The sequence below is a fragment of the Narcine bancroftii genome, chromosome 14 (genome assembly GCF_036971445.1).
Source record: "Narcine bancroftii isolate sNarBan1 chromosome 14, sNarBan1.hap1, whole genome shotgun sequence".
In the NCBI taxonomy this organism is placed as follows: Eukaryota; Metazoa; Chordata; class Chondrichthyes; order Torpediniformes; family Narcinidae; genus Narcine; species Narcine bancroftii.
The window spans coordinates 27,226,846-27,241,720 of NC_091482.1; the positions used below are offsets into that span (position 1 = coordinate 27,226,846).

General features: G+C 40.1%; 1 protein-coding gene across 1 annotated transcript in view; it reads left to right on the forward strand.

Moving 5' to 3' along the window:
• The window catches only part of baz1b (bromodomain adjacent to zinc finger domain, 1B), a 96,645-nt gene that overhangs the window by 5,340 nt on the left and 76,430 nt on the right, over positions 1-14,875 (forward strand). Inside the window, exons 3-6 of the mRNA XM_069911820.1 lie at positions 9,830-9,974; positions 10,578-10,779; positions 12,072-12,193; positions 12,862-13,059. Coding sequence (XP_069767921.1) covers positions 9,830-9,974; positions 10,578-10,779; positions 12,072-12,193; positions 12,862-13,059 — 667 coding nt within the window. The remainder of the gene's footprint in view (positions 1-9,829; positions 9,975-10,577; positions 10,780-12,071; positions 12,194-12,861; positions 13,060-14,875) is intronic.

Genomic DNA, 14,875 nt, shown 5'->3' on the forward strand with positions numbered 1-14,875 from the left:
AGTTCTGTTAAGCATTGCTAGCATCCTTCTAAGAATTGTTTATGATCCACAGAGATGAGAAATGGTAAGCAGGAGTTTATTTAAAATTGGGTTTATTTTAAATTCTTTAAAATTACATCACTGGTGCATGTGAGTAAATTATCTGAATTTTCTGCATCACGGTAATGAGTGCACAAGTAAAAGTATAGCCTTCGGAAAATGAGTTCTTTGGAGAGTGCAGGGGCTTCCAAACTTGCTATAATAAATAATCTTCACACCACATATTTTATTCTTTCTAATCAACCTGAGTTCCCCAACTATCTATGTTGATTATGTGCATCTTTAGAATGTATTGGGTGTTTCTTAACTGGTACGACTGTTTTAAGAATTGGGTGTCTACCACAAACTTAATGGGAAAATGACGAGCAGGAATGTATTTTCTATGCAAATCTTGATGAAGGGTCCTGACGTGAAACCTTGACTGACCCGTCCCTCCAGCTTCTCTCTGTACAGTCAAGATTCCAGCATCTGCAATTTTTGTTTTTCATCAGGTGTTGGTTTTAAATTGGGTTACAGAATTACTGCTTGCTGTTTAGAAATTGTTGAGTTTCCTATATTCCCACAAATGACTGCGCAAATAAAAGTGTGATCTTCGGATGTGAAGCATTTTGGAGCAGCCAGAGGCCATGAAATTCAACTATATTACAGTAAAATCCCCATTATTTGGCACCTTGGGAGATCATGGATGCAGGAAATGCAAATGTTCTGGTTGACTGAGACTCACTCTTGCAATGTTTAATACACCTGCATTAAGACAGTGCGGCATCATCTGCAAAGAGTAGTTCACGGACAAGTTTCTCTTGTGTCTTGGTGTGAGCTTGCAGGCGCCTCAGATTGAAGAGACTGCCATCCGTGCGGTACCGGATGTAAACAGCGTCTTCATTGTTGGGGTCTTTCATGGCTTGGTTCAGCATCATGCTGAAGAAGATTGAAAAGAGGGTTGGTGCGAGAACACAGCCTTGCTTCACGCCATTGTTAATGGAGAAGGGTTCAGAGAGCTCATTGCTGTATCTGACCCGACCTTGTTGGTTTTCGTGCAGTTGGATAATCATGTTGAGGAACTTTGGGGGACATCCGATGCGCTCTAGTATTTGCCAAAGCCCTTTCCTGCTCACGGTGTCGAAGGCTTTGGTGAGGTCAACAAAGGTGATGTAGAGTCCTTTGTTTTGTTCTCTGCACTTTTCTTGGAGCTGTCTGAGGGCAAAGACCATGTCAGTGGTTCCTCTGTTTGCGCGAAAGCCGCACTGTGATTCTGGGAGAATATTCTCGGCGACACTAGGTATTATTCTACTCTTTGCAGATGATGCCGCTTTAGTTGCCCATTCAGAGCCAGCTCTTCAGCGCTTGACGTCCTGCTTTGCGGAAACTGCCAAAATGTTTGGCCTGGAAGTCAGCCTGAAGAAAACTGAGGTCCTCCATCAGCCAGCTCCCCACCATGACTACCAGCCCCCCCACATCTCCATCGGGCACACAAAACTCAAAACGGTCAACCAGTTTACCTATCTCGGCTGCACCATTTCATCAGATGCAAGGATCGACAATGAGATAGACAACAGACTCGCCAAGGCAAATAGCGCCTTTGGAAGACTACACAAAAGAGTCTGGAAAAACAACCAACTGAAAAACCTCACAAAGATAAGCGTATACAGAGCCGTTGTCATACCCACACTCCTGTTCGGCTCCGAATCATGGGTCCTCTACCGGCACCACCTACGGCTCCTAGAACGCTTCCACCAGCGTTGTCTCCGCTCCATCCTCAACATCCATTGGAGCGCTCACACCCCTAACGTCGAGGTACTCGAGATGGCAGAGGTCGACAGCATCGAGTCCACGCTGCTGAAGATCCAGCTGCGCTGGATGGGTCACGTCTCCAGAATGGAGGACCATCGCCTTCCCAAGATCGTATTATATGGCGAGCTCTCCACTGGCCACCGTGACAGAGGTGCACCAAAGAAAAGGTACAAGGACTGCCTAAAGAAATCTCTTGGTGCCTGCCACATTGACCACCGCCAGTGGGCTGATAACGCCTCAAACCGTGCATCTTGGCGCCTCACAGTTTGGCGGGCAGCAGCCTCCTTTGAAGAAGACCGCAGAGCCCACCTCACTGACAAAAGGCAAAGGAGGAAAAACCCAACACCCAACCCCAACCAACCAATTTTCCCTTGCAACCGCTGCAATCGTGTCTGCCTGTCCCGCATCAGACTGGTCAGCCACAAACGAGCCTGCAGCTGACGTGGACTTTTTACCCCCTCCATAAATCTTCGTCCGCGAAGCCAAGCCAAAGAAAGAAGACAGTGCAAAATGTAAAGTAATAATTGGGGGGGAAAAAATCAGTATTGTAATCTTTGATTATGTAAAGTTGACTTTAATCAAGTAAATCCTGTAACTTACAACATTTAAATTTGAACCCCTGTTGCTGGCGTTGTAACAGCGTTGCACTAACCGTTACACTAATCGCCATAATTAAACCCCCTCACCCAAGTTTACAGATAAAGCTTTATTAATGTACCTAATACTAATAAAGATAAAGACTTATTAGGCGGGGAGACATTTTGGGGAAAGTCACGAACGGCGTCGACTGGCTCTTCATTCTGGTGTCCCAGTCAAACCCTCAGCGTAACCTGACTCACCTCCACATCAATGTCCTGGTCAGACCGTCAGCATACCTTCCTTTCAATTTGAACCCCATTCATAAGTGCTGTAACAGTGTTGTGCTAGACACTATGCCAACTGTGCTCTGTCATAGTTAACCTGCCCTCTACCAAGTTTACAGATAAAGGCTTACTAATGTACTTAATAATGTACTAATGCAAATAAAGAATCTTACCAGGCAGGGATAGGGAAACACTTTGGGAGTGTTGTCCTAGCGATGAGTGGCACCAGCCGGCTCTTCATCCTGGGTGCCATCGTTTTATTCAAACAGCTGCTGTAGGTGGCGGGACACAACCAGAGCATTCTGTTGGCTGAATGTTTGCTCCCAAGGGGTTGTGTGCTGCTTTGCTTTGGAGAGCATTTACTTTTACAATTTTAAACTTGTATTTAACACTATTTATTTTCAAAAAGTATTTATTTACTTTTGTTTGTTTGTTTTTACTGGTGGTTTGAGTTTCTGGTTGATTGAATGCCAGATACTGCATATTACTATGGGCCTAGCCCTTTCAATAAGGGTCACCTTGGGCTTCTTGAAGATTCTTGCCATGGGCTGAATTTTGAGTGGAATTGCACAAGGTGCAATCAAAAGTAAAATACTGCAGATACTTTTTTTCCAGAAAGATCAGCTGAGGTACTGAGAGAGGGGTTAGTAGCAGATAAGTGATTACATTTTTAAAGTAATGTCCGTGTTCTTGGAAGGAAGTACTGTACAACTCCGTTTATCGGAAATCCTCAGTTATCTGAAATTCTTTTGGACCTAGAAGTGACGCGAGTTCAGCTCTGTAAATTTTTTTTGGATATGTGAAATCCTCATTTATCCAAAAAATTTTGAAGCCGAAATGACGTCATTTTGCCTCTGGACAATTTTGGATAAAATGAGGATATAAGAAACGATCAGAAATCCTCAGTTATCCGAATTTTTTTTTTTCGGAGCTGAACTGACGTCACAGGTTGAATAAAGTTTGGAATTTTAGAAAAACCTCTGAGTAGAATTTCAAGATTTTTGGTGTTGGATTTATCTTATTTTGTTCAGGTTGGGTTTTTTTTTTGGTGAGAATTAAACATTATTTCATGCTTAAAAAGCCTTCCTTTGTTGTTTGTTATTGCTTAAACACTATTACCAGCGATTTGCTGTTGCTACTGGGCTGTTTCTTTTTAAAAATGACCATTTATCTGAAATCGGCGGGTCCCAACCATTTTGGATAATCAGAGTTGTAACTGTGGTTGATTAGTCTTGCAGTCATGGAGGTATCGGTTCTATAGAGTCATAATTTTCATGGAAAATAGCCATTTGCCCAATTTGTCTATGCTGATCAAGTCTAGTCCCATTTGTGAGATTTTGGTCCATTTTCTTCTAAACTTTTCCATGTACCTATCTAAATACATTTTGAAAGTTACAATGACCCTGCTTCTACCGCTTCATCTGGCAGCTTGTTCCATATACCCACCATTCTGTGTAAATGAAATGCCTAACTGGTCTCTCTTTAAATCTTTCTCCTCCCATATTAAATCTTGAATTTTAAATTCCATCCTGGTGGAAATAGACTGAACCTGTCCCTGATCTATGCCCCTTGTGATTTCGTAAATCTCCATAAGGTTCCCCCCTCCCTTGTTCTCTTTGGCTCCAGGGAATAGAGTCCCAGACTATCCAGCCTCTCCTTGAAATCCAAACCTATCCTGCTTTTCCAGTTATTTTCTTTTAACAAAAAAGGATGCAATATTAAAAGCAAAAATTGCTGAAAATATTTAGACCAAATTATATCAATGGAGAATGAAATGGAATTGACCTTTCTGGTTGATGTCTCAATTGGATGACAGGCTCATGTTTGGAAATCTTATTCCCAGTTTATGCAAAGCTCTAAAGCCATTGCTTTGAGGTTTCATTTATTCACTCCCAAAAAAAAGGAACAGAAGTAGGCCATTCAGCCCATTGTCTTATCTGCAAATCCACCCTGAGCTAAACTGTTCTCACCTCTAGTTCCAAGTTCTGGCCTTTTCCCCATATCCCTTGGTACCTTGACTAATTAGATACCTATCAATCACCCTCCAACATCCCCAACAATCCAGCCTCCACAGCTATATATGGTAATGAATTCCACAAATCCACAACCCTCTGGCTGAAGAAATTCCTCCTCATCTAAATGGGGACCTTTTAATTCTAAGATTGTACCCTCTTGTCCTGGATTCGTCCACCAATGGAAACATCATATTCACATCTACTCTGTCCAATCCTTTCAGCATTCAAAATGTTTCTGAGATCCCCTCTTATTCTTCTATACTCCAATGAATAGAGTCCAAGAGCCACTAAGCATTCCTTGTTTGTTAGCCCTTGCATTTCTGAATCATCCTGGTAAATCTTCTCTTTACTCTCTCCAACATTATTGCATCCTTTTTAAGTTAAGGGGCCCAAAACTACACACAGTACTCCAAAGGAGCTCTCACCATTTCCCCATACAGCCTCATCAACACTTATTTACTCTTGTATGCTATGCCAACCTAGCATTCGCTTTCTTTACTGCCAATCCAACCTGGTGGCAAACCTCTAGGTTATCCTGCACAAGGATCCCCAAGTCCCTTTGGACTTACAAATTTTGAATTTTCTTCCCAACCAAATAATAATCTGCCTGTTTATTTCCTCTTCCAAAGTGTACATCTGTACATTTCTCAAAATTGTATCTCATCTGCCATTTCCTTGCCCACTCTCCTAAGCTGTCCAAATCTTCAACACTACCTACTCCACCTCCTATCTTGGTGTCATCTGCAAACTTGGCTTCGCTGGATTCACTCCATAATTTAAATAATCAATAAACATTGTGAAAAGGAGTAGTGTAAACACCGACCCCAACGGAACACCACTAGTAACCGGCAACGAACCAGAACAGGATTTCTTTATTTCTAACAATTGCTTTCTGCCTATTAGTCAATGCTTCACCCAGACTAATATCTTTCCTGAAATTCCATGAGCTTTCATCTTATTAAGCAGCCTCTTATGTGGCACTTTCTCTAAGGCCTTTTAAAAGTTCAAATACACAACATCCACAGCCTTGTCCTACACGAGACTTCCTCAAAAAATTCCATTGGGTTGGTCCATGCTGGCATGGACCTATGACGCCATGCACCTCAAGATATTTTATATCCTTGAGGATTGGATCCAATAACTTTCCAACCACCGACAGATTAATAGGCCTATAATTTCCTTTTTAATGCTTCCATCTTTTCTTAAAAGCGGAAGTACATTTGCAACCTTCCAAACCTCCAGAACCACGCCAGAGTCTATTGATTCCAATGCCTCCACACTCTCCAAAGCCACCTCATCAGGTCTGGGAGACTTATTTACCTTCAGTCCATTCATCTTACAAAGCACTATCTCTCTAATAATCTTGACTATACTTAATTCTATTCCCTGAGACCTTTGACTAATAGGTATATTGCTATTGTCTTCCTCAGTGAAGACTGATGCAAAATATTCATTCAGTTCCTCTGCCATCTTTGTTGCCCATTATAATTTTTCCAGTAATATTATCAATCCATCCCATATCTACTCGAGTCTCTCTTTTACTCTATATAGTTTTTAAAAATCTTAGTATTCTTTTGTATGTTATTTGCCAACTTTCTTTCATAATTAATCTTTTCTTTCCTAATGACTTTTTGTCTCTAAGTTTCCCATCCTCTGTTTTTCCACTAATTTTTGCTTTTATTATAGCCTTAACCTCTCTTGTTAACCACATTTGTGTTGTTTTTCCATTCATAATTTTCCTTTTTTTGGAATATAACTATTCTGTACTTTTTTTTTCTTGTAGAAATATCATCCAATGCTGCTCTGCCATCTTACTTTCCAATCAACTTGGGCCAATTCCTCTCTCATATCACTGTAATTCCCTCTGTTCCACTGAAATATTGACACACCTGTTATCGGCTTTTCTTTTTCAAACTTGAAACTGAACTCTTATCATGTTATAATCACTACTTAAGTGTTTCATTATCTTTAATTCCCTAATCATTACATATCACCCAATCCAAAACCACTGATCCCCTGGTGGGATAAATGATGTTGCTCCAAAAAGCCATCCTGTAGGCATTCTACAAACTCTTTCTCCTGAGATCCAGTACCTTCCTGACTTTCCCAATTGCCTACCGTGTTAAAATCCCCCATAATTATTTTGACATTGTCCTTCTGACATGCTTTTTCTATCTCCAGCTGTAGCTCGTGGTTCATTTCCCGGCTGTTGTTTGGGGCCCCGTATATAATTGCAAATAGGGTCCTTTTTCCCTTATCATTTAACTCCACTCAGAAAGATTCTACCATTTCTGCCCCTATGTCCCTTCTTTCTAGTGATTTAGTATCATTGCTTACCATCAGGGCCACACCACCCCTCTACCTACCTGCTTATCTTCCCTGTATTCTTGGACGTTCACTCTCAATCACATCCATCATTAAGCCATGTCTCAGTGATGGCCACAATGTCATATCTTTCAATCTAGCTGTACAATAAGGTCATCTACTTTATTCCTAATTCTCTTTGCATTATGGTACAGTATCCTTAGATCAGTATCTGTTACCAATTTCTCTGTATTTCCATCGTACAGCAAATTATCTTGTCTTTTTACCTGCCTGTCCTTTTTTGTTATCTTTGCTGCACATTATTTTTGACTTTGTTCTATTTTCTTCTTTCTCGATTGTAACACCCTGGTTCCCTTCTAGCCTAATCTCTGCACTCACATTTTGATTCTCACCTCCCCTCCCCAACAGCTCTAGCAATCCTGCTTGCCAGGATATTGGTCCTCCTCCAGTTCAGATGCGGCCTATCCTTTTTGTAGAGGTCAGACCTTCCCCAGAAGAGACCCCAATGATCCATAAATCTGAACCCTTTCCCCCGCTCCAATTCCTCAGTCATGCATTTATCTGCCATTCCCTCCTGTTTCTACCCTATGGCGTGTGGTATAGGCAGCAATCTGAGATTACCACCCTTGATGTCTTGCTTTTTAACTTCCTTCCTAACTCCCTGTATTCCCTCTTTAAGACCTCATCCCTACTTCTACGTCATGTGGACCATGACATCTGGCTGCTCCCTCTCCCCTCCAGAATGCTATGAACTCGGAGACTTTTCTGACCCTGGCACCTGAGGCAGTATACCATCTGGGAGCCTCGATCTTGTTCACAGAGCCCCCTATTCACCTGTCTTACCAGTGTGTCCCCAATCATCATTGCTCTCCTATTCTTTCTCCCCCCCATACCCCTTGCCACCCTACCCTCACAATGCAAGTATTTAATTCTCTTCCCTCGTTGTCCTTGTTTTGAAGACAATCAACATTTCCAGGATTTTATCCCAGAATCAGTGAAGGAAGAGCAGTGCATTCCTGAGCAGAAGGATGTATAGCTTGATGTCAAACTCACAGATGATATTTCTTTGTATTGCTGCCTGTCCTTGCAGTAGATGGAAGTTGATATTCGGGAACTATTGCCAGGGAAGTTTTGGTGAGTTTCTGTAATGGTTCTTGGTCTTATCGTTAAGAAAAGAGTAGTTATTTGGTATGTGGAGTGACATTGAAGCTAGATGGCTTGGAATTACAGAAGTCTCGGCAAGTTGTGACTATTCAATCACACACCTTTGAAGATGATGGAAAGGTTTGAGTTGTGAGTCCCTTGATGCAATGTTTGCAACTTCTGATCTGCTCTTGTGGTTGTGATGTTATTGTGGCTAGTCCGCAGTTTTGATTGTGGAAGATTTGGGAAGGGTAATAATAACTGAATATTGGGGATGGGGAAAGTGGTTAGTCTCATAATGGTGGTCATTGTTGGCAGTTGTGTGCCATTAATTATATTTATTATTTATCCAGCTAAGTCAAATTTAAAAAAAAAAAAAAAGTTTTTCACCATTGAGAGTGATATTAACAGTTATGTGACACTTGGTTTTGCCTTCAATGCCAATTTGCTGCCATTGGTTTGTGACAAAGGGCTGGAGTAGAATTGTGCTTTTCTGTAAGATGCATCTGATAATCTTCCACTTTGTGAGATAGATGCCAGTGCAGTAGAGCACTGGAGCAGCTTGACAAATGGCATAGTTGGGTTTTGAACAATATCTATGATTTAAATTTGTTTCTCTCTGCAAATGCTGCCTGACCTGATTATTTCCAGTGCATTTTATTATTATTTTAGGGTGAATCATGCCCTCTGCTCTGTTAGATGATTGTGTTTGGAAGCACTGAGTGTGTATTTACATTTTCCTCATTATTTGAGAATCAGTGTTACTTTCTGCCATGAGTTACAATGTCCATAAATGTATTTTTTTAAATGTAGCAAACCTGCAGTTTTAATGGATCCTTTGAACATGGAATTAGGGATATCCTAACAGCATTCAAATTTCTTCTTTCAACATGCACAGCATGTAGAGTAGCTTTATCCTTAGTCCATACCTTTTTATGGATGCCTTTGTCGCATTTTTCTACATTCATTGAGTCCTGATTGGATATGGTAGCGCAAGGGCCTAAGTCATTGTCATGAAACTTGTATATTGCAGTGCTGTATACTTCCGATGGGGTCACAGTACCGCCTGAATACAACCAATTTCTACATTCTCAATGCTATTTTGAGTCAATCAATTCAACACTGCTGTTATGGTGTACTCTCATACTGGTTTTTGAGCTCGGTCAGTCTGAAGGCTGTTATGCATCTTCCTAATGGTATTTGACAAAATGCTATTAACCTTCATGGGATCCTTGACTTCATGGACTTTTGTGATTTGACTGTCAATATATAAAAAGTAAGGTCACTTTCAGCAAAAGAAAAATGGAAAGGGTGGAAATACTGAGTAGGTCAGTAGCACCTTTGGCAGGGGAGAAACACATAATATTTCAGATCAATGGAATTTCATGAGGGTCAGTTAGCTGAGCTTTTATTGGGTCACTTGCGTTGGTCATAGATTATAAAATCTGCATCTGGCTGTTTTTCATTGGAAGATTTTTTTTTTAATACTTACAAGAAAACTCCAGAGTTGCTTTTATCCCCACTCATCCTAAATTTGTCACACCTATTACTTTTTAGTACAGTGAATACTTTTAAAACTTGAGCTTCAGCAGATGTTTTGACTAATGGTCTTTAAATCCCATCTAATTTGGTCTTTCCTATTTTACTATGCAGACTAAAGGAGGAGTACCCAATATGGTTTGAAAAGCCTGTATTGGAACTGGTTCATCATAGTACATTGTCCTTGGACAAACTAGTTGACAAAACATGGATGGAGATCATGACAAAGTTTGCTATGGGGGAGCGGTGTGAGTTCCAGGTTAGTCTGAAGAAACTTGGAAAATGTTTTTGGAATGGCTTACTAGATTGCAGCCAGAAATTTTAGATTTAATAATCCTACGCTTTGGTTTTTTTGCTCATGTCCAGAAGGTCCTTTGGCAAGTACAGAAAAAGTAAAGTAGGATTTATATTTCTAATTGCTTTCCTGCACACACTTAAAAAAGACATTGGGTGTAACTGGGATACTTCTAGACATGCCAGAGTTCACTTCATTTTGTGAAATTTCATGAAAAATGGCATTTTGGTCAAGACATTGACTAAGAAAATCACTATTTCCCCAGTTGTAGTAAAATACTAGAATTTGGCAATTCAGACTATGAAATAATCAAGGTCTTTAGGTAAGAGGATAAATTGGAAAGATTTGGTGTAGGACATGGAGGGAAGGGGGGTGGGGGGGTGAGAGAGATTATTGCCTTTAATTAATGTTTTATTTTTTCTAAAACAAATAATATTTGTATATTCAGGTGCTGATGTTAACAACTCTGGACCCAGCAACAATATTTTCATTTAGTATATAGGGTTTAAATATTTTAAATTTCAGTTAGTGTTAACAAATTACTGATTTTTTTTTTTTGCCTACCAGGTTGGGGAAAACAAAATCCTTCCTGTGGTGGTGGTAAAAGTACATCCTCTGGAGTTGAAACAAGAGTTATCTTCTGAGAAGAAAAATGAAGGATCTTGCAATTCACCTTCTAGTGACAAGGAGAACTCCAGTCAAGGGGGACAAGATAACATGGGCACACAAGTCTGTGTCAAAGTTGAGAACAAGAGGGAGAGCAACATCAGTATGTGCTTTGTCATTTTATGGTGCATGGGAGAGTGGACGAAATAGACACTCAGACTCTCTGTAATAATGAGGACACGACTCTGCTTTCTTGCTATATTTTATGTTGTGCTGACTTAACTTTTTGCTCATTTTACTCATGATTCATTCCACTTTCAAATGTTCAAGCTTTGGTACCTGCATTTTCCTGTTGGATAGTGTTATATGTGTATCTGGGTCTTTTCCCAATGGGAATAAATATTCGGTTTTGCATTTTTCAAAGCCATAGTTTCTCTGATCTTTGCATATTTTATCAGCTGCCATCTCTTGATATTTGGTTGTACTCTTTATTCTTGGCCTTGTTATTTCTTCCAATCACAAATCTGACTACAGAAGATTTTCAAATAGGCACTGGGTAACCTCATGAAAAGGTTGTTCTGAATTTGAGCTTTGAAATTCTGAGATCTTTGAAAGTGGGAAAATAAGTAGAATATCAACGGTTATCAACTGCTCTTATACTCTATATTAAAATGATGTCCAACTTTATAACTTTTGGGAAAGGTATCATGACGAAAACAAAATATTTACTGGAATTATGAGAGATGTGGAAAGATCTTTGAAGAGAGGCTCACTCTAAAGTACTTACAAAGGCTTAAATGAACAACCAAGTGTAGTATTCTGCAACCTTGAGCTTATAAAATTGAAATTTGGAAGGACAGATGTGATTGGGAGAATATTGAGCACAATTGTTAGATCTTGGAATGCCTGGCAGGGATACACGACTGGGAAAGGCAAATATTTGAGAAGGATAAAAACAAAAAGAAGGGCAGGTAATTATTCCCAAATAGGGAAAAACATTGAGATCTGCAGAAACAAGGTATTTCAAAATCTAAGGTTAGAAACCTGTTGAAATTGAAAAGACTTTAAGAATAAGAATTTGTTATCTTAAAATTAAACTATTTTTCATGGGAATTATCTTTTTTTTACATTTCGCACAGTTTGTAATCCAGTAGGGATTTGAATATTGAGTTGTGTTTTATGATTAATGATGAAGGACTGGTGCTTATTAATCAGTGAAGCAGTTTCTATGTGGCACCTTGCTGTTAATCTTGGTGAAATTGTCTTTCCAAACTCAATTACATGGTAGAATTCTACAAATGGGGCCCTGAAATATCATTCATGCTATTGTAGTGGCTTTCCTTCTTACTTGCTGTTATTTGGTGTATTACATTGTGATTAAAATGCCTGTTGTCTTGTTTCTATTTGGGCAGCTTGATAGGCACCATTGTGAAATAAATGTATTTTGCTCCTCAGGTGACAGAGCTCGTCGATCACCACGAAAACTGCCGACAAGCCTCAAGAAGGAGGAGAAGAAATGGGTTCACCCGAAATTCCTGCCCTACAAGTATGATGTAAAACTGCTGGAAGAGGATAAGGTAAGAAGCAAAACAGACTTTATAATTGTTTCTTTGTTTATTGGTTTGTGATTATTGCGTGCAAGCTGGTGTCGTGATGAAATGGAACTGAGTGCACAACTGTGAGGTATGATCAGTATATGTGCTAAGATAATTAAGGACTAAAGTGTTAATATTATTGAATAATTTCCTTTTAGGTTCTGTAGCTTCTCTATGCATCTCGATGTCAACTAAAAGATGGAAAAACAGTAAAATTACCTATCCCAAAATGACTAAAAATCCATCGATTGATGATCTTTTTTCCTTCCAATCTCACAATATAGTACTCTAATTTTTTTTAAAAATTGGAAATAGATTTGAACTGTTAATTTATATCAAAGAGGATAATGTGACATGAAATTTGATGTTGTATAATTAATCTGAACATAATGCTTAAAGTTTCCTGTTGCTGAAATGTTTGTTGTTGAATTCATTGTACTATTGTGCTTTGCAAATTTGAGAGGGATACTTTGTCATTGGTCCAAAGTTTATGCAATTTGAACTGAATATGCAGGAATGAATGGATGCAATGGCAGATTATGCTTGTCCATCTTTGGTGACCAAAGGTGTAATTCTTTTCTTTGCATTCTTTAAAACTTGAGTGGACCTCTTAAAGTTTTTCAATAAAGCAAATGTTCTTATCACTCTAGATAATAAGTAATGTTCCAACCGAAAGTCTTATCCGCTCAGAGCGGCCGCCAAACAAGGAAATCCTGCGTTACTTCATCAGGCATAACTCGATGCGAATGGGGATGGGTGAAAATGCACCCTGGGTGGTGGAAGATAAACTTGTAGAGAAATATTCTCTGCCCAGTAAATTCAGTGATTTCCTGCTCTCTCCATACAAGGTAAATGTTTTTATTTCATTTAAACAAAAAATAATTGAATTTTGAACTTTGAATGCTATTGTTTATCATGAGAAACATTTATTTTGTTTGTCCCCAGTTCAGAAGTACTGCTGTAGAACCAAAGTTAAGAACCTAAACAAAATACTTCAGCTGCACAATTTAAACATGTTGATTGTAACTAAAATTCTAGTGTCTGAATTGAGTTTTGGACCCTTTTATCCTTTTAATCAGATGTCAGAGAAAGTTAGCATGCAGGAAGTGTATGCAATTAATGGAGCAAATGAAATGTCTTTTTTAAGTTCAAATTTATTTCAGTCAAGTTTATTGTCATCTGATTGCAACAGTACAACCTGACAAAACAACGTTCTCCAATCCTCTGAGCAAAACACTCAGACAACAATAGACTTAACACACATACAGACAAACAATACATATGCAGGACAAGTATTCATATATATATATACAGAAATTAAATAAACACTGTTTCATGGATACAAGAGTCTCAGATGTTTAGAGTGAGCAGTTCCTTTGGTCAATCAGCATTCTCACTACCTGTGGAAATGTTCTTCAGCCTGGTGGTGGTGGCTCTGATACTCCTGTATCTCTTTCCTGACAGGAGCAGCTGAAAGAGGCTGTGGGCGGGGTGGTAGAGAAAGGGTCCTCAAAGATTTTGCGCACCCTCTTCAGACAACAATCCCAGGAGATCATGTCGATGGAGGAAGACTCCAGTGATCCACTCTGCTGCCCTTATGGTCATGTGGATTGACCTCCAATCCATTTCTCTGCAGCAACTGTACCACACTGTGATGCAGGCAGCCAGGACACACTCCATAGAGTTCCTGTGGAAGGTTGACATAATGGTGTCCAGTAGCCTTGCCTGCTTCAGTCTTCTCAGGAAGTGCAGTCGCTGTTGCGTCTTCCTGAAAAAGTGAGGAGATGCATGTTCATGATGGATCACTAGTTAAGTGAATTCCAAGGAATGTGGTGCCCTCCACTATAGAGTTGTTGATGTGTAGTGGAGGGTGGTTGTTCCTGGTCCTCCTCCCTCAAGCCCATGATCATCTCCTTCATCTTGACCACATTGAGACTCAGGTTGTTACTCTCGCACCTTATTACAAGATTTTTCACCTCTTTGTAGTCTGATTCATTGTTATTGCTGATGAGGCCCAACTAGTGTTGCAAACGATGAAAATGTTGGACTGGATCTGACTATGTGGTATTGGGTCATTAGTGTGAACAGGTGCAGGCTGAGCACCCAGCCCTGAGGTCCGTGGGTGCACAGCATGACGGTGCTCAACGTTCTGTTACTGACCTGGACAGAGAGTGTCAGTAACACTCCAGATCCAGATACAGAAAGTGGTGCTGAGTCCCAACAAGGACAGCTTCTCCACCAGTCTCTCTGGAAGTATTGCATTATATGCTGAGTTGAAGTCGATAAAACGTAGCCTGGTGTATGAGATGTCGATCTGCAGGTGGATCAGGATGGAGTGGAGGGACAAGACTATGGCATAACCAGTGCAAGAGTTTCTTCTATAGGTGAATTGAAATGTGTCCAGCATCTCTGGGAGGCGTGCTTTGATGTGTTCCATCACCAGACCACTTAAACCATTTCATAATAGTGGATGTCAGTGCCACACGGCAGTAGTTAGTGAGGCCTGTTATTATTGGCCTCTTGGGGGGGCCATCTTGAACCTACATAAAAAGTGGTTGAGAGATGTTGAAGTTATTCCTGAAGACCTCTGTCAATTGGTCTGTGCATTCTTTCAGTACCCAACCAGATGTGTGGTTTGGTCCTGCTGCCTTGTGTGGGTTCACC